Source organism: Nipponia nippon, unplaced genomic scaffold (genome assembly GCF_047370975.1).
Source record: "Nipponia nippon isolate SJK-2023a ecotype South Korea unplaced genomic scaffold, ASM4737097v1 scaffold_2, whole genome shotgun sequence".
NCBI lineage: Eukaryota > Metazoa > Chordata > Aves > Pelecaniformes > Threskiornithidae > Nipponia > Nipponia nippon.
The window spans coordinates 119,776,747-119,799,640 of NW_028262336.1; the positions used below are offsets into that span (position 1 = coordinate 119,776,747).

Here is a 22,894-nt window from a genome sequence, read left to right on the forward strand (position 1 = left end):
AGAGGAGCGCCCAGTGGTTATGCTGGGTAGGGTGGGATGGAGCGGGGCTCACGTCCAGCGCCGTCCCCCGAGACGACCCCTGGGAACACGGAGATGCTGCTGCCCAGCCCCGCCACCTCACCCCCAGCATCACCAGCCTCCTCGGGGCAATCAAGTCATTTTTAACACCCCGAAGGGAAATTTCCCTTGCGGGTACGTGTTCCCTCAGCGATCACAGGAAAAAAAAAAAAGAAAAAAAAAAGGCATCCCCGCCGGCGGCCCATTAGCGCCCATTTCCTGGCCGGGGCGATGGCAGGCGGCCGGGCAGCGCTCTCCCTTCCTCAGCCAATTGCATCTTCAACCGGTATCGCAGGATCGCGGGGTGGGAGAACCCGGGGCGCCGGGGGGGAGCTGCCGCCAGCCCCGGCGCCGCGGCAGGAGGGGGAGGAAGAGGAGGGAGAGGAGCGAGGAAGAGGCCCGGGGCGGGCAGCCCCCGGGGTCGGGCGGCGCTGGCCGGCCCAGCCGCTTAAATGCAACCCCTGGGGCACCGGCTTCTCTCCGATGAGACCGCTCCAGGGCTGCCGGCGGCGGGGCGTCGTCGTGGGGACCGTCACCCTCTGCCTGGCCGCCGGGTGGGCTCTGCAGAGTAAGTGTGCCTTTCTCCCCTCCGCTTCCTCCCCCTGCCCCTTCCTCCTCCTCCTCCTCCTCGGCCGCCCCTCCGCGGGCTCCGGCCGCGGCCGCCCACGCCGGGCTGCCGGCGAGAGCTCTCCCGCAACCGGCCTGAAGCGGGAGCGTCCGGAGAGGCGCCGGGAGGGGCCGGGGCCGGGGCCGGGGCCGGGGCCGGGGGCTGAGGCAGGCAGCGCTGCTCCCTGCGGGCTGGAAGCGGCCGGGGCGGGCTCGTCCCCGTCCGGCCGCGCCAGGGGAGCGGGGAACGGAGCGGGGCCAGCCCCGAGCAGCCGCCGATCCCCTCTGCCTGCCCCGCAACGCGGGGAAGCAAGGAGGAGGAAAGAAATCCCGGTTAACCAGCCCGAAGGGGCTCGGGTCACGCTGGGAAACGCGGCGGTGAAGAGGGAGGGTGGATTTCAAGCCCGCAGCCCACGGGGGGCGAGTGGGGACGGGGCAGGAGGCCCAGAGCCGGCCAGTCCTCGCCAAGGCAGAGCTGGAGGGGGCTGCAGCCAGTCCCCACGCCTGGGAACTGGGGTGGGCAGTGCCACCGGTGGGTTTGGTTTGGACACATCACGCCGCCTCCTTCATCATCAAGGTGACGCACAAGCAGGACACCGAAGGATGGAGGGACTGTCCCCAGCGTTTAGGAGCTCCTTTTCAGAATGGTTCCCCCCATTCTACAGCTCCTGCGTGGGGGCTGCTCGCTGCCAGCCCTTTCCCCTGCTCCCCAGCACGCTGCAGGCCCAGCTGCGTTGCTGCGGCCAGGTCAGGTCCACAGAGCCGCGCTTCCAGCTTTGGCTCCAGCTTTGACTCCGGGCCAGGCGAATACTTTGGAGTGCAGCAGCGTGCCAGGGACAGCAAACCCGGCACCGGCACCCTGCTCTCCCCCGTGCGTGTTTTACTGGGCGTGAAGGGTCTGGTTCTGCAACCGGGAGAGCACAGCGGCCTTGCGCAGGGCGCTGCAGGTGGGTGGGATGTTTGCTCTCGAGGCTGATGCAGCTCCGTTTGGGTTAGCCTGGTTCAGGTGATCTAGGCGGACTGCGTATTAAAAATATTTTTGAATGGTCAGATATTGCATTGCCTTTTTTGGCTTTGTGTGCTGGATAGGGACAGAACACATTTGGAAATAATTTAATGGAAGGATTATTTTTTTTTTTTTTTTACATTTACCTTGCAATCACATATTCAAAACAAAACCATGCCTTTATCAAAACATAAAAGGGTCACTGTGGTGAGACTCTCAGCCCCCGTCTGGTCAGAAACAGGGCCTTTAAATAAACACATGGAGCAGAAAACAATTAGAACGATTTGCAACGATTACCCGAGGTTTCCGTCTGTTCTGTTTCTCTGGCGGGCACAAACCCCTTTTTCGCAGCTCTGGTTAGTCTCTCCTGCTCACGGGCCGAACGGCAAACCACAGCTTAGCTGAGGGTGCGCTGGCCTACCTGGAAAGCGTGGTGTCCCTGCACGGGGACTGGGCAGCACGAGCATGGCAAGGTGCCCACAAAGGGGGAATCCCAGGAGCGTTATCTTGGAAAACGCCTAGATCCTATCTGGTTAAAAAAATATGGAGTGGCTGGGGCTTTCTCCTGTGCTGGTCCCGTAGGTGAGGATCTGGGAATCAAACTGGCTTCTCGAGCTTCCCTGCCTTACCTTGACCAGCAGAGTTTCTGAATTCTGCTAGAGATCCCAAATAGAGCAAAGTCAGCTTGTAATTCATTTACCCATCTCTCCCCATTTGTGGTTGCTCTGAGGTTTTGGCCATGGGGGGGGTTCTTATTTTTTTATAAGATTTTTAAAAAGAATTTCTTTTCCTTGGTGATTTTTTTTCTTTGCCTTTTTTAACCATTCTTTTCCCTGAAGACGCTGCAGAACCTCCAGGAGCATCCCCCGGGGTCCTGCTTTGCGCTCCTGCGGCATAGCTGCGGGTCTCGTCCTCCCTCCCCGCTGGGTTACAGACATTTGCAGCTCAGCATTATTTTTTCAGTTCTGCTCTTGCAGTCAGGCTGTTCCCACAGTATGAGAGGAGAGCGGGTGAGCTGCTCCAAGCCAAACCAGGAAAAGGCATTCAGCGGTGAGGCTTACTCTGTGCTTTATCTGCCTTTTGTCTGGTTTGATTTTTGTGGGTAGATTACAGGATTTCAGTCTCTAGCCAAGTGTCTCAAACATGCTGCTAATTATTAAAACAAAAGGTATGCCAATTGAAACTCAGATGTTTGGTGTTCATCCAAATCTCCCTGCAGAAATACCCACATGCAAGCAGAAATTATTGCAGTTACATATTAAACGAAATGGTCAGTTCAGTTCCACAGTGTTATGAACAGCTCCGTAATCACATCAGTAGGAACTAGGTAAGAATTAAATGTTCTTTCACGTGCATTTTTGCCTGGAAAACATCAGGAACATGAGGTCCCTGACTTTGCATGAAGCTGTGTACCTTTGATTACAAGTGATTTATCTGCACTGGCATATAACTGGCTGCCTTTATGAAGCTGTTGTCTCAAACATTGATTACGCATCCCAAAAACATGGTGAAGTCCTTGCCAAGTCTTCACATACCTTGCTTTTGGGGGATGGTAATTAATTAATATAATAGGTTACCTTGGCCATGGAGATTAAACTTTCCATTTAAATGCAGGATTTTAAAGGAAAGCCAGTTACTGATGAATACAAGAGCATTGCTCAGTTTTCAGAAAACATTATGCTCCCTTACCCAGAAAGACTCTTCCAAACTCTCTCCTCTTGGGTATCGAAACACTGAAACACATGCAATTACTTGTCCTGTATGGTGGAAACGTTTCTTCTGACTAACACCAATTAAAAATGTTTATTTAGTCTTTAATTTAAGTATGTATGTTCCTTTTATGGTCAGCAGAAAGAAAGAGAAACTGCAGGGCATAATCGATCTCTCTTAAAACAGACCACTGAGATAGGTGGGATGAATCATGCCCCAGAGGTCCCATCTTGCCGTGGACGGTTGGTGCAGCATCACCTCCACACTTACCGTCCTCCTTTGTCTTTCAGCTCCCGGAGGAGTATCGTTAGTTGTCCCACAACCCAACATCAACGCAACAGTGGCACAAAACATCCTCCTCTCAGTTGAATACTCTTGCAGAGGCGTCGCCACCATTGAGTGGAAGCATGTGTCGAGCTGGGGCACCACCAAAATTGTTGAGTGGAAAAGTGGGAATTATGTCAACATATCCACGGTCTACAAGGACAGAGTGACTACTTTTGAAAATGGCTCTATAGAGCTTCTGAACGTGGGCATGAGAGATGCCGGCTACTATTTTATCACTGTAACAGAGGAACATGGAACCAACACCTATGGCACTATCATAGTCAACGTTTACGGTACAAGCTAGATGGGACTTCTTGGCTTTACCCTGTGTTTAAACATTAATCCGCTTGTAATCAGTTTTATAATACTAATTTTTTTCTGTCCTCCCTGCAGAGATTATCTATGAAGATTTACATTTTGTAGCAGTTCTCTTTGCATTTCTCGCTGCAGTATCTGCCATTTTGATCTGCTTCATGTGGCTGTGTAATAAATCTCTGCATCTATTTCAGAAGAAGACGACACACAAACTAACAGGTATCTCTCTAAGAATGCAGTCAAGGTGTAGGGTTCTCAAGTCTGAATTTTGAGCCTGAAATTCACTTGTGATTTGAGCCATAAAGGTGCTAAGCAGGGACACTGAGAAACAAGATGGGAAGGCCTCGTTTCAGTTATCCTGTTCAACTCTTTACTAGCTGAGGCAACTGAATAAGAGGTATTTAGTTGCAGAACAATCCACAGGACATCTACCTTATACAGAAACCACAAAACACGTCCCAACATGGCTAACTGCAAAACTTAGGGAGAAAAGGCCAGAGCTGCAATAACCCCCCATCAGAGGGCAGGAGACAAAGTCAAGAGCATTCAGCAATGCTCTCGGGGTCTGCACCAGAAGGGTATCTCCTAGGGAAAAATACTCAAATGGCCCTTGGGAGCGGCCCCCACCTCAGTTCACAGGGGACTGCACCTCTTCTTCTCCTCTCAACTTCCCCCTTTCATCTGTCCTCATGTTTGATCCAGTTGCAGGCTCCAACAAACACTGACTAATATCAAAACCAGACTCCTCACGCGTGCCAAAGACACCAGTCATGAAAAGCAGATCAAGGGGACACAAGGGCTGCATTGAAGGGAACGTTCACGTGTTAGAGAAGAAATTTCCAAGCTGCAGCCAGGGATATTCATAGAACCATAGAACCGTTAAGGTTGGAAAAGACCCTTAAGATCATCGAGTCCAACTGTTAACCTAGCACTGCTAAGTCCACCACTAAACCATGTCCTCATTCAGCCCAGGCAGCAAGACAAGGTGCCATGGTGCGGGCCTGGGCTCAGGCTCTGGGCACATCCTTGGAAGGGGAGGTTTCTGTTACCACTTCAAAACATTTCAGGCGTTCACCTCCCTTCTTTGTAAGTGCAGATCCACTAGTGGTTTCTTGCCCTGTAGGTAAAAGGTCTGTATTTCTTCTCTAATAAGCGCTGCTTAAGCTGTTACATTGCAACAAGCAGCCTAAGTATCAGTATTTTACTAGACCAACACAGATGCTCAAGAATCCTAAATCTCATGGCCCAGACTTTGTCTCAACTCTGCAAAACCTGATATGAGACGAGATGAATTTGGCTGGAGCTGTCTCTTCCTTTCTGCCGCTCGCCTACAGCTCTAAGGGCTGCTGCTGTTTTCATGGTGCACACACTGCTCACAAGCTTCTGCAGCTCCTGAACCTTTTCCTATCGTGCCAGAATATACAGGCTTTTGTTTGGATAAAGCCTCTCCTTCCTCCAGTTAAAGCCAATCTTCCTACAGAGCCAGAGTTTTACAAAGTCTGAATCAAATACAGTTATTTGGCAGAGTTCAGGAAAACCACAGTTCTGGAGGCTTGCTTGGTCATCTCCCAGAACATGATCCAAAGCAGGGACCAAACTTCTGCCCCGATTCCACCTCAGAAGAGCCCTCCTTTCAAAAGTCACAAAGAGAGATATAAGGACTGGCCCTGTGGACTTTAGTTTTCATAGTGCCTTTAGTCTTGTATTGGAAGAAATCAGTGTCAATTTAAAGATTGTGAGGGACTCTTCATGCAGTTAAACATTTTGAAAAGATGTATTTAAAACCTAATTGTAGATGAGTAAGCTTGAGCTAATATTAAAAAGTTCAAAATGTCTTAGCTATTAACACAGCGTTGTTAATTTTGGAACGCTGGCCTTCCATTCCATTTGCCAATCAATAATAATATCCTTTTATTTGCAGCAAGTACAACTGAAGAGATTGAATTGGAAACCATTGAGTGTTAGCCAAGGACTCTCTCATAACAAAAATAACAATTCTACCTCAGGAGAAAGTATTGGCAAGGAAAGCGAGAAGAAATCTGAAAGGTAAAATGTTTGTGACTGCTGCAGAAACATCCTGACTTGCAAAGCTCATTAGACATGAAAGCAGCAGTGGCTGATGGAGCTGTTTTGACCTGTTAAGATTTCGGCTCTGCTTTCATGCTGAGCACGAACACATTTTTGTGGCTAATTAATAAAATCTACAGCCTCTACCACTCTTAAAACCAACCAACCAAGCCTCTAAGATCAACCCATAAAGGAAATGATCATGGTCTTGAAGGACACCTGTATTTTGGCTACAGCAAGTCTCCTATTACAGACAGAGCAGCCATTAGCATCCTTCAACATAATAAATTTAATGTCTAATTACAGTATTACATTAAAAAATTAATTGCAAGGATTGAATCCTGTTTATTGTGCCTATGCTGCTACTTTTGGGCGTAAGGAATTTCCTGAAGCTCTGAAGACAAACTGTAATTCTTCATGAGACAAAACTGACTTTGAAACAACACGGAGCTGGTCAAAGTTCCCCCACTTACATTTCCAATTGTTTACGCTGCCCCAGGATATTAACACACATTTTATGACATTACTAGGAAAGGTTGCTGAACAAGGAACTACACACAGGCACGGAAGAGGATGCTGTCTGTAGTGATTAGAGGGGTCAGATAAAATACTGACAACATCACACCGGTGGGGTGGCAAAGTACTGAACGGTTTCATTGTGAAAGATGTCGAGTCCTTTGCAAACTTAGCCCACTGATGAATTGTCTCTCTGGGAAGAAAAGTCAAAAGAGCATTACTTTGAAATTTAGTATTTACAAATACAGTGCTGAAATTGCTCTTGTTGAGAAGCCACCTTTGCTTTCCTATGTTGTAAGAAAACATGAAGTGATCTAACTAGTGTTTTCGTGAACCTGCATATCACACATTTTCCACCTGCAGAGCTTCTGGGTGGAATAACATTTGGTTTTGTCAGTGAGAAAGCACTACGCTGATCAGGCTTCAACTTAATCCTGTTTTGCTTTTGTAAAGGGAAGAATTTTGCAGTGTGAAATAAACTTTGAACATGTGAGAGACCACGGACTAGTCTGTGTCTGCAGATTGCCACGTGGCTTTTTGAGCTGAACTGCTGCTGCTGCCTCTCTCACACGTCAGGTCGCTTCTTCGCATAAGGCTTTCACAGGAGAGGCTGACAGAGCTTCCCCTCGGGTCAGGGACTGGGATGCTCAGGTGCAGAGGTACGACGGGTTAGATATGGAAAACCAAAGGATTTCTCACCAAGTGCGTAGCAATGCAAACCGGCTTTTCCCAAAGCACCCTGTACACAGTACTTTATAGAAGTCATCCCCGGATTGAACTGGCCGTTTGCAGTACAAAGTACTCGCTCACTCAAAGCACTCTCGCTCACTCGTAAACTCGGGTACCGGATTCAGCTGGTTGCTGCTTCCTGCTGTGAGGATAAGAGGTCAAAATAGGCGAGAAATTAAAAAAAAATATCCCAGCTACAGCACAGCTTGGCAAAGTAAGTTTGCTCTGATTCTTCGCTTTAAGTATATATTACCACTCTTTTGCGTCTTTGGGTGAATTAAGCTTTGACAACGCAGAAGTTGTAAGTGCGTCTGTTTTAATCACCAAGCTTGAAGTATTTTGTGAAGTATCCATATACCATAAGGAAAACATTATTAAATGGTTTGGGTTTTTTTTTCTGTTTATCTGTTCCAGATTTTTTTTTTTAATCCCTGAAACTTAGAACTTGAAGTTACACATTAGGCTGAGCTGAGTATATAGCAGGTGCGCTGCCAGACTTAGTCAGAAAGGACAGAAAGAGCAGCTTACACGTAACGCCGTTACGATCTGCTGACGTTGGCCTGCATACTGCAATTGTCAAAGGAAAAGTCAGGAAATGTATGCAGGCACGAATGCCTGTTTGAATGCATTGCTGTAATTGGAGAGATCGCTTACGCCTTTCATCTACAATATTTGAAAGTTGCGATGAAAGTAGGAAACGACCACTTCAAATTCTTCAATTTAAGATGCTCTAGAACAGCAGCAAGAAGTTTCGTGTACGTCTCAGCTTGGCTAAAGATACAGCCACTTCAGGCACCCAGCCTTGGCTATTGATGCTGGCGCCAACCTCGCTTTTAGGCAGTAACGTCCTAGGTGAACAACGGGGATTCAAATAACATTCAGTGAGGACACACAGTGCGGGTAGCCTATGTACGGCTTGCCTTATAGACAACGCCTCACCCACAAATTTTACCCAGAATTTAACATGCTCACTCTACATAGCTAGGGTCACTTATAAAATAGCCACGTTTTCTGAAACTGATGTTTGTCAATACGCATTATTAACGTCAATAATATTTGATACAGGGAACGTGAGGCTAAGCTGGCTGTAGCAGTTTCTTGCTACACTGGAGGTGCCTGAAGTGTTTAAAGATCTTATGGCAAGCTGTTAAAAGTGGAAGTTTAGAAACAAATAGCTCTTCTTACTCCAGTCGTAAACTCTATGCAGAACAGCAGCAAACTTAATATTTAGAGCATTCCAAGTGATCAAAGGGATTAAAGCATTTTGCATTTAAACTTTAATTAAAGAGATGTCCAAGTTCACAAGATTGCTTTGGCAATCAATTGTAAAGGTCTTAATCATCCACTAATGTCTTCATTTCATGTTCAAAGATGCACTACCAAGAATTTCAAGACTGTTGCTCTAGTAGAAGCCTAATCAGTCTGTTTTCCATTAAAATTAGGAATCTCTGTGTATGCGACACTAAAAGACAGATTCTCCAGGTCCCTAATAATTCCTTTTTTTTTTTTTTTTTGTTTCTCCCAGCTAGGCCTGGAAGTCTTCACAAATGTCTTCACTGCTAATGTGCAGTGCTTGCACTTCTGCAACACAAGAGAAGTCCTCTTGCATCCGTTGTTTCCTTTCAGAAGGGGACAAATCCTGCAACTATGAGATCCCAATAGCTCTACAGTGATCCTATAACTTGGTAATGAAGAACTCATTTGACAAAAAGGCTATCGCTACATGCAGACCTGTCAATTTAGGTTAAGAGCAGTGAAGTGTAAAGACACCTTTAAGTTTCATATGCTCATCTTCTCATTATTAGTAAGAGAAAAGTTGTGTTGCCGAGTCAAAGCAGCCTCATATAATCAGATGCACAAGCAGATGCATCAGGCTGTTGGCTGAACTGTTCACCAAGGAACAAACCCCCTGGCTGCCTGCAGCCACGCGATGCCTGCTAGCCAAGCTGTACGGGACCTGGCATCACAGGTGCTGCGTAAGATTCACCCATCCTTCAAGATCGAGAGGCCATTTTCCACTAGTGCTTCTTCCTTTCCGTAAGTTGTCATCAGAACCTGAAAGGGAAACCCTTCAGAAATACTTCAAGGAACTGAAATAATGAGATGTTCTACAGCGGCAAACGCCAACGTAAGTACAAGAGCTGCTTTGGATACACACTGAGCAGCGGCTTGCCACAAGCAGTTGCTTAATATGTATTTCCTACAACTATTCTTTATTGCTCAAGAATACATCAAGGTAACAGCTGTCACCGTACAAGTATGATGTTCAATTCAAACATGTTCTGTGTGCAAGAAGTTCTCATCTATATATACATATATATACACACAGACCTCCTAACACACAATATGGACGTAAGTCTGAACCAGTTCATACAGACAGGTTTCAAAAAGATCTTTAGCAATTAATCATCAAACAAAAGAAAAGCTTTGTGCAACACCTTACTAGAAGCTTCAAGAAGGGTACAATTACAACCAAAAAAGACAAGAACGTGACTTTTTTTATTTTAAAAGAACTCAAAAGAGCTGATCTTCAGGAGGATATTATTGTTTCCCTGGATGATAATCAGTGACAGTGCAGAAAAAAAACCAAACAAAAGCAAAAAACCTAGCACAAGTGTGGAGATCCAAGGTCTGCATGAGAGTTACCTGCTTCTGTACAGACATGAATTCACACAAGTCACCCACAAACTCCAATTGTCAGAATTTTGCAAGCAGAGTAAGACCCTTTCCTCTACATGCTTGCAAAAAACAAGGCCAGAAAACAGAAGCAAAGTAACCGACACCACATAGGCTCATCTCTAGGCATCAGAGAGGAAAGGCGTTCGCCACAAGCTGTGACTTCTTAACACTCTCAACTTAAACAAATACCTAAATAAATCTTTCTCAAAAAGAAATGGGTCACCCAGAAGCCACATGAAGGTACAGTTAACACAAACAAACCTCAACTCAAGACCATCACGCAGTGAAGACTCTTCTTTGAATCTTCAGTTTTGTTTAGCCTTCGTTCTTGACAAGGGAGCTCTGCTTCTCCTCTGTTGTCCCACTTTTAATCAGACAAGTCCATTAACTTCCACAAGGATAGCCATTCCCTGTGGTATAAGCCACTAAAAGGCTTATGGATAGCATAATTCAATTCTAATAATTTTCGTCTTTCAGAAATAAGATCTATTGAGAAAACGTAAGGGCATGAGGGGTAAGGGAATGACTCTGAGCAGACACCTTTCGTGTAGCAAAGGACTACTGAAATCAATTTTATAAAAGAAAAATACCTTAATTACTCAGCTATGTTACTCTAGATAGAGCAATCTGCAAAGATACAGCTGAAAGGAACTTTTTGAAAAAGTTGTATTTTGTATGTCATTGAAAAAAGTTTTATTACAAACACTACGATGGACATATCTGTACAGGAAATAAATTTGGTTTTGCTTTCTTGTATTGCCCCATCGGTTCCATTCCCCTTTGCTGCACGGGCAGTGATCGTTCGCAGCACAGTGATGATTCAATGCCCGCCCCCAGAGAGGCTGATGGATTATTAGCATGGAGTTAGGGCGGCCATGAGGAGTTCCATTTTATACACAAAGTTACGGCCTTCCATTTTATTCCACTGCACTTCCTTGAACGGCCCTCGAAGATGATTCCACTTGTTGTCTTGCAGTACGTCTCCTTTGGGGAGATCCTTGCACTGACTCCGTGGAAACTGAACCATAACTTTGCTGCCACTTTCCGGACCATTACGGACTGTGAGGAACAGAGATTTTTATGAGCGTTTTTACACTGTAGGAATTCCTCATATTAAATATCCTTCCTCATGTGTGCTATACATTACTCCTACTCAATTCCAAACATGCTGAAAGCAAACAAAGGAAATTACCTGACTTTTTTTAAAAAAAAGTTTTTCTCTTTTAATTTTCTCTCTCTCGTCTTCCACTTCTCTATGATTTTGTTGCTTTAGCACTGCATGCTCTTACAGCAGACCCGAGAAACATTTGACAAAAAACCTCACACATACACTTTACAAATGCATTTCTTTTTCCCTAATGATACCAGGAAGGGCAAAGGGTTTTTTTGCCGATTCTTACCTTGGATGTATTCCCCACCATTCTGTTGAAAAACGTGATCAAAAAGATATTGTTTCTAGTGGATTTATCTCAAACAGACAGGAATGAAGTCACTCAAGATAGCTGTTGCTTTTAATCACAAAATTCTGCAAGACTGGAGGGGTGGTGGTACTCTGTTGGCTTGGATGGGGTTTTGTTTTGATGTTGGGGGGGGGTGGTGGTGTTTGTTTATTTTTAAATAAGCAGTTAGGGAGATAATACTTTGCTTTCCCCTCACCTACCAAGCTAGCCTTCCACAGAGATGACTATCAGGCTGACTGAATATGGTTTCTCCTTCATAAATTGATGCTGACTATTCCCCATCACCTTCTTGTCCTTAATATGTTTGGAAACTGCTTCTGGGGCTGTTTTTTTGCCTCATCTCCCCAGTAACTGCAATGAGGCTGACCAGACTGTAGTCCCCTAGATTATCCTTCTTGAATACAGGAAGTGACATCTGCCTTCTTCCAGTCCTCAGGAACCCTTCCTGATCACCGTGACCTTTCAAAGATGATCAAGAGTGGCCTTACAATGACATCAGCCAGCTCCCTCAGCACGCATGCACTCAGCACTATCTTCCTCCCAGGTCAACTGATCCCGCTTACAATCTCTTGCAGCTTCCTTTTTATGTCATGAGTTTAGTCATGAGCTCCCTGTTCATCCACACAGATCTTCTGTCACCTTTGCACAAATTCCTGCACATAGAAATGACTTGAAAGAGATGAGCCTTGGAAAAAAAAAAAACCAAACAGCTCTCTTGGACCCTTCCTCTCTCCATCCCACAGGATGGTATCCCATAGGATTCTTCCAGGAAGATCCCTGAAGAGACCAAACTCTGTTCTCGTTAAGTCCAGAGTTGTGATCCTGTTGTTTGCCTTGCTCCCTTCTCTCAGGATCTTGATGGTTTCTGTAATCTATTTTACTATGCTAATTCTAAGAAATATTTTCAAGCCCGTGTAAATTGAATCAAGTTTACATTAAGTGGCTTACAGGTAAAATATTGATTCTATTTACGTGTCAAATCCATACAGAAAAGAGATTTTTTTCTACAATATTTTGCTATAAATTGACATTCTATAAAGGTCTAGAGACTATCTCAGAAAGAGACTTACAAAGCCTGTAGAATTCGCTTAAGATTTTCCATACATTTGGAATAGAAAACACTACCTGAAATGGCATAGTCTCCATTTGGTGATGCTACAGTTATTGCTGATGCATTGCCAATGCTCTCCACTGGCCCCAGACCAACATGATTACTGAAACTCAGCACATGCCATCCCATAACTTTCGCAAGCTGCTGAACTGCATGTACTTGGTGCTGTGACATCTGAAAGACAACAAGAGGTTCGTCTTCTGTTCAACATTTGCACACCACAGAAAGAATTGCTTACTGGTTTTACCAGCTTTTCTTCTTCTGTAGTTATTTAGAAAAGTGACTTTGTCTTATAAGTTCTCTAGTTTCAGAGGAACTTTTTTTTTTTTACATAGATGCTATATAAATGCTAGTAGAGCTTTGTGTTACTTGAATTTAGACTAGTTCCTCTGGAGACAGAGAAGACCACTGCATTAAGCACACTATGCAGTTAGATGAATTCTTCATACGTATATGGGTTTATGCATTTTATTTAACGATGGCTTTCAATTTACAAAACCCTTTATTTAGGTCTCAAGAACTAATTGAAGTGATAAACAGGATTTTGAAATAATCCTTTCTCTGAATGGAAACGAGATTTCTGCTGTAAAATATAAAAGATCTGTGAGAGTATTATCATAGCAAACTCAGGGGAAAAAAGCTGAGATTCTCAGATGCATGATTATCTCCATTAATGGTCAAGTATAAGCATTGAGCTTTAACAGCTTAAACGTTTAAATGCTAACATTTTTCTGTGTCACGACTTAACACTTGTAACAGGGAAGTATCTAGCACTGTTTAGCAGTTCTCTGTGAACAAGTCTGGAAACACTTGACCAAAAAGAGACACCCTGAGCAGAATCTGTTTCAACTTGTTTTCTGTGTCGTAGAGTTTCGTATAACTGCAACAGGCCAACCACTGTTATTAAAGACCTGTATTCTGACTATTTATAATGCATAGTAGGGAGACTGTCACTTCTCAATAAAACCAGCAGCTTGCTCTAATTAAGAGAACAAAGTTCATTCAAATATCAGCTGATTTAGCAATGGCTGATGCAAAGTGAACATTAACAAGAAAATGTTGACATGACAGTAATTGTGGGTTCATTAAGATCTCTACTCTAGACAGGACTTGGTTACAGTACGTTTCATATATTGAATACCTTATTGTCTGCTACGACTTTCACTGACTTGTTCTGAAGTAAGCAAAAATCTTAGTGCTCCCATAATGAGCAGCATAAAGAAATGTATTTTAAATGGGAGGGAAAATTATTACTACCGACCTTAGTAAAAACTGGCATTATATTTTAGTAACAGTTGCTAAAGTCACTATACAAACATACTGAAAAATTCAGTCATCCACCTTCCTATTTTCACTATCTTTATATGAAGTTTTCTACCATTTTCTACATAGATAAAGGTGAGATTCTAACTTCTTCTCTTTCCCAAACGCTACCAGAAAGGGAAGAATGATGTATATGAGTCTACCTGAGATAAAAGGAAATCCTGCAGTTCTTGCTCTTGATGGGACAACGTAATAACTCTTCCATCTCTATGCACAACTCTGATCTGTTCCACTCCGATGTTCAGCTGTAGTTGAATGGATCTTTGAAGACAGGATGCATATTTATTCAAAATGCATTACAACACTTCACAAAACAGGAAACTGCAAACACAGAATCCCTCCCATTCATTGACAAGAACTCTAAGATGAGGATGGTGCAAAGCCTATGGAATACGACAGCAACTCCAAACATTTCAGCTCCATCACTCACCAGTTCCCTCTATACTGCAGGGGACACATTCTGTGGCATGTTCCCAGACCTGGCCCACTGCTTGTTCAGGTCAAGGAACCTCCTGGAGTGCCTCATGGCTCCCTGCCTGCCACTGTGCCCACGTTTCCTTCCAGAAGTGAAGGGGAAAATGGTGTGGGCCTGTTCTATCCTACAGCCAAGACTTGGGCAGCGTATGTACTCTAGAACCGAGACTGCAAATTGCACCAATGAGCGCAGCCTGCTCCACACTGTGGACACAGCCAGAGGGGAATGCTCAAAAATGGCAAAAGCAACCAGGTCATCCACTGTCAATGCATTAGTTAATTCACTGCTGGGCAGCATGCAGACGTTCCTTTCTGGAACATGAAATCTCTTATTTCAATGACAATATGCATAACTAATAGCATGAATTACACGAGCTTCACATTTCAGTACCTATGCAACCAAGCTAGAACTGAGCACTGACTAGCTCTCCATGACCAAACTGGAAGTTTAGAATCCAGCACATATAAAGATACTTTATATTCAGCTACCCCTATCCAAAGTAAATCCCCCCTTAAACGGCCACTTTCACCTTCAGTTCCTTCTTTGCAAGGAAACTGTGCTAGTTAACGACTTAATAAGTTTCTTCATTCAAGTGTGAAGTGGGTGAAGAGTTTTCTTAGGGTGGCTGCTCCCCCCCCAACTCAGAAAAACAAACACTTCCACACAAATAACAGGCTCCTACTTGTCTGTCTGAAGAGAATCTAAACCCGTAAAACACAACTTGAATACACTCTACCATTGCTGCATGCTGCTACAACTAGAAAGATATATGCATTTTCATACTTACTTGCATATCTGTTCGTATCCTTGAGAAGTTATTAGAACTTTAACACTGGATTCATAAACATCATTTATATTGGACCAGTGGGCCTGAATCTGAGGATCCTCAATACGACTGGCCAGACTGTCAATGGTTCGAGCAGTTCTGGAAGATAAAGACATATTCCGTGCACAATAATCTAGACAGTTTGTGCTGTTATCTTGTTTAAAGGAAATGAGTAGGTTATTAGTTTGGGGTATTTTTTTGTGGCACACCAAAAAAAAAGGCAAATTTAACAGAACCATGTGGATTGAAGTTCTATTTCAGCACTATCCTGGTGCTAATGAAGCGCACTTGTCTACTCTGTACATTTCACATATATTCTGCAGCAGTATTAAAGTGGTATTACACAGTACTGGCTACTGTACAGCAAAGAATACTAAAAAAGATTTATGCAGTGTAAGAAAAGTAGGGACAATTATCAGCAGCCTGCATCAAAACTGTCACAGAGATCTCGAGGAAATCTGATTTTTTTTTTCCTTTTTTTTTTTTTTTACTAGCCGAGTGTTGTTTGCTCATATTGCATGATATGTTATCTGTTCTTAGTACTTAAAAATTAAGACTATTTTAGCAGTGAAGGAAGAAGTACCTAGTTTTAAGAACACTGAAAAAAGATCAATTGTATTCTACATAATGGTACATTTTATTGTAACTTCAACAAGAATAGCTTGTGACCCACCTGCGTCTCAAAAAGATATGTTTTGCCTGCTTTATTATCTTTTCCAGAAGTCCTTCATTTGACTGTAGAGAGCTGATATCATTTTTATCAAAAGCCTGGGGTCCCGCGAGTCTCATTCTCTTATGGCCAAAAGGCGCACTAGCTGGATGGGGCATCACTGTTGAGCTCAAGGTTTGCTTGTGACACTGCAACAAACAACAGATGTTATAAAAGGAAGTGACCAAATAATGTATCTACAAGAAATAATATGTATACTACAATACGCTGCTTCACATCAGGTTTTTTAAGTGTACGTACTTTCAAAAAGTGCAATTTTTTTACTTTATAAACTTGACAGCACTTTAAAGCCAGCTTTACACTCATACTTTGCCTCCCCTGTTTATGCAGGTCTTTTCAAACTTTACGGAAAGCGGGTTTTAAAAAAAGGTGCTAGCTAACAAAAATTTGGTAGTATGGCAGTAGCTCCTACTAAGAAGTCTGCCTTGTATACATCTCTGGAGACAGACAGAATGGTCAAACAAAAATAAAGGAAGCATTTCAGAGATAAAAAAATTGAGGTACAAAAAGATTTAGCAACCTGTTCAAAGTCAAGAAAGGAAATGCACAACAGAGCTGGGCACTGAGCCAAAGCTTCATGAAACCTAGTTCAGTGTTTAAAACACTGGACTATTCCACACGACTCCATGACTTGCAGAGCCACGCTCTAAGGAGATGAACACTCTGGAACACAGTTTCACAACTGCTTAGACATCTAAAATTGTGCTCCTTTCCTGAACAGATGCAACCTCAAACTTCTACCCCAGCTCCTCCTGCTAGATTAGATGAGAATCTAAAACACTGAAGCAGAGAAGTAAGTGGACCTCAAAGGAAGCAAAGTTATTATAGTAATTGATTGTTCTTTCTCTATGGGAGTACTGTCTGAACAGATGCTCACTTAAAGTACTTGACAAGCACTAATGAGACACAAAGAAAAAAAGGGAGACTGATGAGCTGTACTGGAAAAACCTTGCATTGCTTTTCTGAAGCGAGCAGCCAGGCCTTAGGTTAAGTAAAGAACTCCTAGCATTCTTAGTAAAGAACTCCCTAATCACCCATACATATTAAAACTGACCAGTAGGTTGCCTTACACAAATGGATAGAAAGTGACTGGCCTCTAGTGGCACTCTGTTGTTACAGCAGTGCTGCACAGTGTAAGTCTGAACAAAAGCCCAAAAACTCTTCAGTACTTGACCATAAACGCATTACCTCTCTGATAAGTTGATGCAAATTATGTTCCAGGACATAGAGATGATCCTCTGGATTCTGTTTTTCAGAAGCAGACTTTTGTGATTTTTTGTCATTGGAAGAGTGACACAGAGAAATAGACAACTGCAAACCTGTACAAAGCAGATGAAAAAAACAGTGAGGACACTGACAATTTCCAAGCAGGCTACTGAGAACTGCTTTATCTTCACATTTTATAGTTTTACAACCAGTATTCACTGTATCAGAAAAAAATCTAAGAATGATGTTGGACAGCGTAGCACCAAAGGCAAGTAAGACTGGCTACTCACTGAAGTGTGAGAGGCCAACTAATAAATCACTAGGTGCATTTCACACCAATTTCTATGACTCAATCCCACACAAAAACAGTCCCCAGGACCCCATTCCTTCCCCAAAGAAGGAATGATTTACCATCATAGAAATTTTAAGCAATCCAGAAACTTATTCTTCACATGATATAATCAGTTGTGTACTCCTTGTAAGAACAGAGGATTCACCAGCTGACTTTGAGCCATCTTCATGCTGTTTAATTATCCTCATGGAAAAGTATTAGCCTCCGTTCTTCTGAAGACCCATTAACTCAAGTCTTAAATTTCACCTGCATGCAATCCAGGAGCAATGACTTATGCACAGCTCCAAACTGCAATGTCCACATGGCATTACAGTTGACAGCTTTAAGCACTACTGACAAAAAACACAATCACAAAGAAAAACAATCCAAAATCCACAAACTAAAATATTAGTAAATTAGAAACTAAAGTGCATTAGTTGAATTTTTCTATAATTAGCAAGCAAAATTCAAATTCTGGGAAATTACGTTTTTTAAAACCTTTGAAAAACAAGGAGATTACTTTTTTTTTTTTGCCCCCCAGAATTTCTGTTCATGTTTAAGCAAATAATCATAGGTTAAGAATTCTAAAAAGTTTCCTACCTGGGAAAGGCTGGGAGATTATCTGATTTTTCACAACAATGTGAGGAATTTGTGATTTGATTTGAACAGCTTCTCGTGACAGCTGGGCAAAAATTTCTTTACATAAAAGAACGTTCTGTGCAGTCTCCAACTTTGTCTGCCAGTGTGGAGAACCTGAAAAATATAAATCGACGTTTGCAGAAGGAAAGAGTAAAGAGAAGCTATAAAGGTAGCTTCAGATACCAGGTACTGCACAGTAGTTATGAGTAATTGCTAAGATAAGGTAGTCAGTATCTTCCACCCAAATTGAGTATTTTCAGAATTTTATCTCAGATAAGCAAGCACTTTAAGATAACACTAGCGCGTTTTACTTCAATTTTACATATATGTATACTGTGAACTGCACATCCCTTCTGGAACTGCCTATTACATTTCCCAGGCCTTTTGTGAACTCTGCTTATGAAGTCTTGCTTCGTAGTTGCAATTTACTTTCAATGACACTTTTAGCTTTATTAAATTCACTTTACAACGAACCACCAAATGATGTTAAATTCATGTACGCGCTTTTACAGGATTTATAGGCCCAAAATTCTTGGAAGATTCTGGTCTGAGTAAGTACGCAAGCTCTATGCTGTGCCCTGAACACCACATGAAACATCTACTTAATACAACATCCTATCTATGTTCAAGACAGCAGGAGCATCTGTGTCACAGATCACTGTGAAATAAAATCCTGCCAGTTCTGCTTAATCCTGAGGAGTTAAGGATGAATTTTTAATCCCAAAGGCTTACACCTTCAGATACTGTCATATATCAAATGAATCAAGCTACTATCTGCCAGTAATAGCTGAGCTGTTGGTAATGAATACACATGCTGCCAGCACACTTTCAGATTCAAAGAAAACATACGAGCCACAGAAACAAATGATGCATTTTGGGTAAGAGCGAACGGACATTTAGTCCAGTTGAGCCACAACACCTTGGTTTGCTTTTGGTTATGTGCTCAAACTCTTAATGACTAACGAAAGGTGCTCCAGAATACCTAAAATACAATCCTAGTAATTTTATTTCAGAAATTAAGTGAACACACATGAAAAACTGAAGGAGTACACTTTGAAAGCATCATCTTTCCAAAGCCCAAGCAGCACCTACACAGAAAATTTCAGTTTAAATAAGAATATTCTTGTTTGCTCTTCTTTCAAGCTAGAGTTTTCAAATAAACATCAGATGCAAACCCATTTCTTAAGAATGTGCTCAGAAAACAACGTATAGCCAGCTATACCTGGTTTTGATTTTGGCATGGGTCTTTTAAAAAGATTGACTGTCCCAAGGTCACCAATGTCTGGAGCTTGCTTCTGAATAGAAACCTAGGCAAAAGAGAACATTGTTTGATGTTTGTTCTTTGTTGCAAGCATAAAAATAACAGAACAAAACTCATGCTCTATTATTAAAGTTTATCCGGCAAACCTTTATATAGGCTGATCCTTCTAAATCACTTGGAATTTGAACATCCAAAGGACAGTAATCCTCAGGTATCTTCTTATCCAAGTCAATGTCAGTGTTCTTTATCACCTCAAATGTGCCATGATGAAGAAAAAGGGAGCCTAAGAAACGAAGGACAAAGACACACATACTATAAAATATCTTCTGCAAATAATTAATCTCATACCACCATTTTGGAAGAACATGTCGCCAAACCCCCATAGTTGCGCTTGTGTCAGATTTCTTAATGAATTCTTAAAAAAACAGGTAAATTAGAAAGCTCATTTCAGCACATCAGCATCTCAGTCCTCCAGCGTGTGATGTGTAAGTAAGTTAACAAGTAGTATTTAATAGTTATGGGAGAAAACAAACAGTGTTTCAAAATGGTGTCATCAGAAGCAGGGAAAGAGAAAAAAGGGTATTTGGTTAAAACAAGACAAAAACATTTAACTGCCCAAAGTTTTGCAAGCAAGTAGCTTAAGGTGCAACACCCCTACTGATTTGAAGGAATGCTGATGGTGTTTGGCTTGCAATCTTAAAACTATGACAGTGTTCAGTCTGTAAAAACCAGCCATACAGCCAGTCCTTCCGGTGGGACTGATAAAGGCAGATGCCCACTTCTGTCTTAGTTGCATCCCTTTTACATCCAGGGCATGGTTCATCTAGTTTAGGATAAATCATCTAAAAAGAGACATCTCCCGGGTTACATCTACAGCTTCTTCATGAACACAAGATTAATAACCCTAAATTTGACAATGATGACAACTGGAGCCCAACATAACCAGTTCAGATGCCTGCTTTGTATCTACATCTTACGTTTGGCGAGATTCCGTATTCACTCATTCACTCCACAACTGGCTCTAGAACTCTGGGCTGGTTACCCTCTCTCACTGTAATCCATGAAATAATGCATATTCTCAGTATAATTTCTCACAAGTGTAGCAATAATAGGTACGATAACTCTGTCTTCACTCAGAGAAAAATGCAAGATGCTCCTCAATCTTCTAAAAATGCTTTACAGACCAAATGTAGATAAAAGCCAGAGATTTACAAGGTCTACCTGTCAATTGATCAGCTACATTGTCAATGCAGAATTGCTTCTGTAAAGAAATCTCTACTGTAATCCTACACAGCTAGCTTTTGAAATCACTTTCTAGATTGAGGATGGCAGGATATTTTCCCTGATAATAACACAAGTTTCCTCCTTTTACAATTGTGTCATAACTATAATAATATTTTATTATCTGATATTATTTGTTATTAAAAATATTCCATCTGTTTTCCCAGTTACAAAAAAATTACTTGTAAAATATAAATATCCATTCTTGAGAAAAAAAAAAGACCCTACTGTTTACCTGCACTTCTATAGCTCAGATCGCCAAGAATTTTGTCTCCCACTTTTCTCAGCTTCCAATGTTGTCTCAGTCTTAGCAGTTCAGAGTTGAAGTCTCTTTGTCGCTTATTTTCCTGGTTTTCTGCCACCGATTTGGATAATCTTTCAGCGCCTTTCAACAGGATTTGAGCTGCTCCAGCTAATGACTTCTTTTTTGAAATCAACTGTAGAAACTGAGGATTCTAGTAACAAATAAAGAGAAAAAAACTTATTGTATTTTAATTCTCAAAAAATTATTATTAGTGGAACTAAGTGACAGTGACTGATAACTTAGTTTTGCTGGAAGTTCAGTAGTAACTTTCATGACAATATTATATAGCCACAAGTAGTGCTTTGACTTACAGCTTCAGCAAAGAGGCCTGTGAAATCAGCCTCGCCTCCCATTCTCAGCCTTCCCCTGACCCATAAAGCACTGTACCAGCACATCACAGGGAACAGTTTACTAAATCTTGCATGTATCATACGTGAAAAATCCCAGTGGAATAAAATCTTTAGCATCAAGCCTTAAAAACTACACAACTAGGTACAATATACCTGTTTTGGAGGAAGGGGATCCTGCACAACCGGATCTAGAGTCATAAACTTTTTATCCTTGACAATACTAAGAACATCATACAACACACACATCTCAGTCAAGGCGCTTCTTAAGTTGTTCCTCACTGAATCCCAAGGCCAGAGGGATGGCTGAAACTTTACCAGCCCTAAAAAATAAAACAAAAGAAGGGAAAACAAAGGATTGTAAAAACATACGGTGTAAAGCTGATTCTTAAACCACGGAGAGATCATAACGGCATGAAATACAACACGACAGCATGATATCTGGATCTATTCTTTCCCGCTCTACCACTGTAATTTGTTGGACCGGGACTCGGTCACGAATGTCCCGACCCGGTCCACGGCCATCGGCGGGCACCCACGGGGGCCGGCAAGCCGCGCCCGTGGGCCCGCAGGCCGGGCACCGCCACAGCCCGCCAGGCCTCCGTCAGGGGGCTCCGGGCCCAGCCGCGGGCCGACTGACAGGGAGCCGCGGGCCCGCCGCCCCTCACCTTCCTCATCCTCCGCCTCGCCCGGCTCGGCCCAGGCGCGGCCCGCCGAACCCGGCTCGTCCTCCTCGGAGCCGGAGCCCTGGCTGAAGTCGATGCGCTGCGCCAGGCGCGCCAGGTTCTGCGACATGGAGAGCGGCTGCAGGTAGGTCTCGCTGCCATCCAGCCCCACCTCCTGCACCTGCTTCTCGCACGCCGACTCGATGCTGATGCGCACCGCCGGCACGCCCGCCATCTTGCTACGACCTCCCGCCGCGCCGGCCCGCCTGCGCCCCCCCCCGCCACGGGTGCCGGGCGGGGGCGGGGCCAGCGCCGGGCGGGCTCGGCTGTTTCCGGAGGGCGCTCGGGAGGGGGCGGAGCCGCGCAGCCCTGAGGAGCCGGAGCCGGAGCCGGGGCCGGGGCCGCTTTGCTGCTGCGGGGCGTTTGGCACTGGCACAGGCTGCCCAGGGAAGCGGTGGAGTCCCCATCCCTGGAAGTATTTAAAAGAGGTGTAGATGTGGTGCTTAGGGACATGGTTCAGTGGTGGGCTTGGCAGTGCTGGGTTAACGGTTGGACCTGATGATCTTAAGGGTCTTTTCCAACCTAAGCGATTCCAATTTCCACAATACACGGCCACTTTCCTTCTCACATCGCAGGCAAACCCCAGCCGGGTTCTCTCCTCAGAGGTAGCCACGCAGGTCTGAGCTGTTGCAATTTTCTTTTACAGCATTATTTTTGACCAGAAGTTAGTTTAATTCCCCATTCTAAACATAACTTCACTTCTAGTTCTCCATCACCAGCTGTGACCACGCAGGAAGCTCAACCAAATAGCAAAAAAAAAAAACAAAACCAAAAACCATAATACTACTGCAATGAAATTACAGTTTGAATTCATAGACTCATAGCATGGTTTGGGTTGGAAGGGACCTTAAAGATCATCTGGT

The 22,894-nt window shown here is 43.4% G+C and overlaps 2 protein-coding genes across 6 annotated transcripts; one reads left to right on the forward strand and one right to left on the reverse strand.

Moving 5' to 3' along the window:
* The first annotated feature begins 392 nt into the window (after nt 1–392).
* VSTM5 (V-set and transmembrane domain containing 5) lies at nt 393–10,768 on the forward strand. Of its 4 annotated transcripts, none has more exons than XR_015705106.1 (5): nt 444–625; nt 3,670–3,999; nt 4,100–4,240; nt 5,943–6,067; nt 8,859–10,768. XR_015705106.1 is itself a non-coding variant. In XM_087759083.1 (4 exons), the coding sequence occupies exons 1-4, from the start codon at nt 541–543 to the stop codon at nt 5,984–5,986; spliced, it is 600 nt and encodes a 199-aa protein (XP_087615209.1). In that variant the 5' UTR covers nt 393–540; the 3' UTR covers nt 5,987–7,661. The 4 variants fall into 4 exon arrangements, 1 of the variants encoding a protein (XP_087615209.1); XR_015705107.1 differs by having other exon boundaries at nt 8,863–10,768; XR_015705108.1 differs by lacking the exon at nt 8,859–10,768 and adding an exon at nt 7,058–7,661.
* On the reverse strand, nt 9,811–22,302 carry MED17 (mediator complex subunit 17). Of its 2 annotated transcripts, XM_087759067.1 has the most exons (12): nt 21,975–22,299; nt 21,463–21,629; nt 20,891–21,110; nt 19,521–19,657; nt 19,336–19,420; nt 18,075–18,227; nt 17,126–17,256; nt 15,881–16,065; nt 15,169–15,306; nt 14,050–14,167; nt 12,598–12,757; nt 9,811–11,071 (listed from the first exon to the last, which is right to left on the reverse strand). In XM_087759067.1, exons 1-12 carry the CDS (start codon nt 22,204–22,206, stop codon nt 10,866–10,868), a joined length of 1,932 nt encoding a protein of 643 aa, XP_087615193.1. In that variant the 5' UTR covers nt 22,207–22,299; the 3' UTR covers nt 9,811–10,865. The 2 variants fall into 2 exon arrangements, with proteins under 2 accessions (XP_087615193.1, XP_087615194.1); XM_087759068.1 differs by lacking the exon at nt 12,598–12,757 and having other exon boundaries at nt 21,975–22,302.
* Nucleotides 22,303–22,894: the final 592 nt, after the last annotated feature.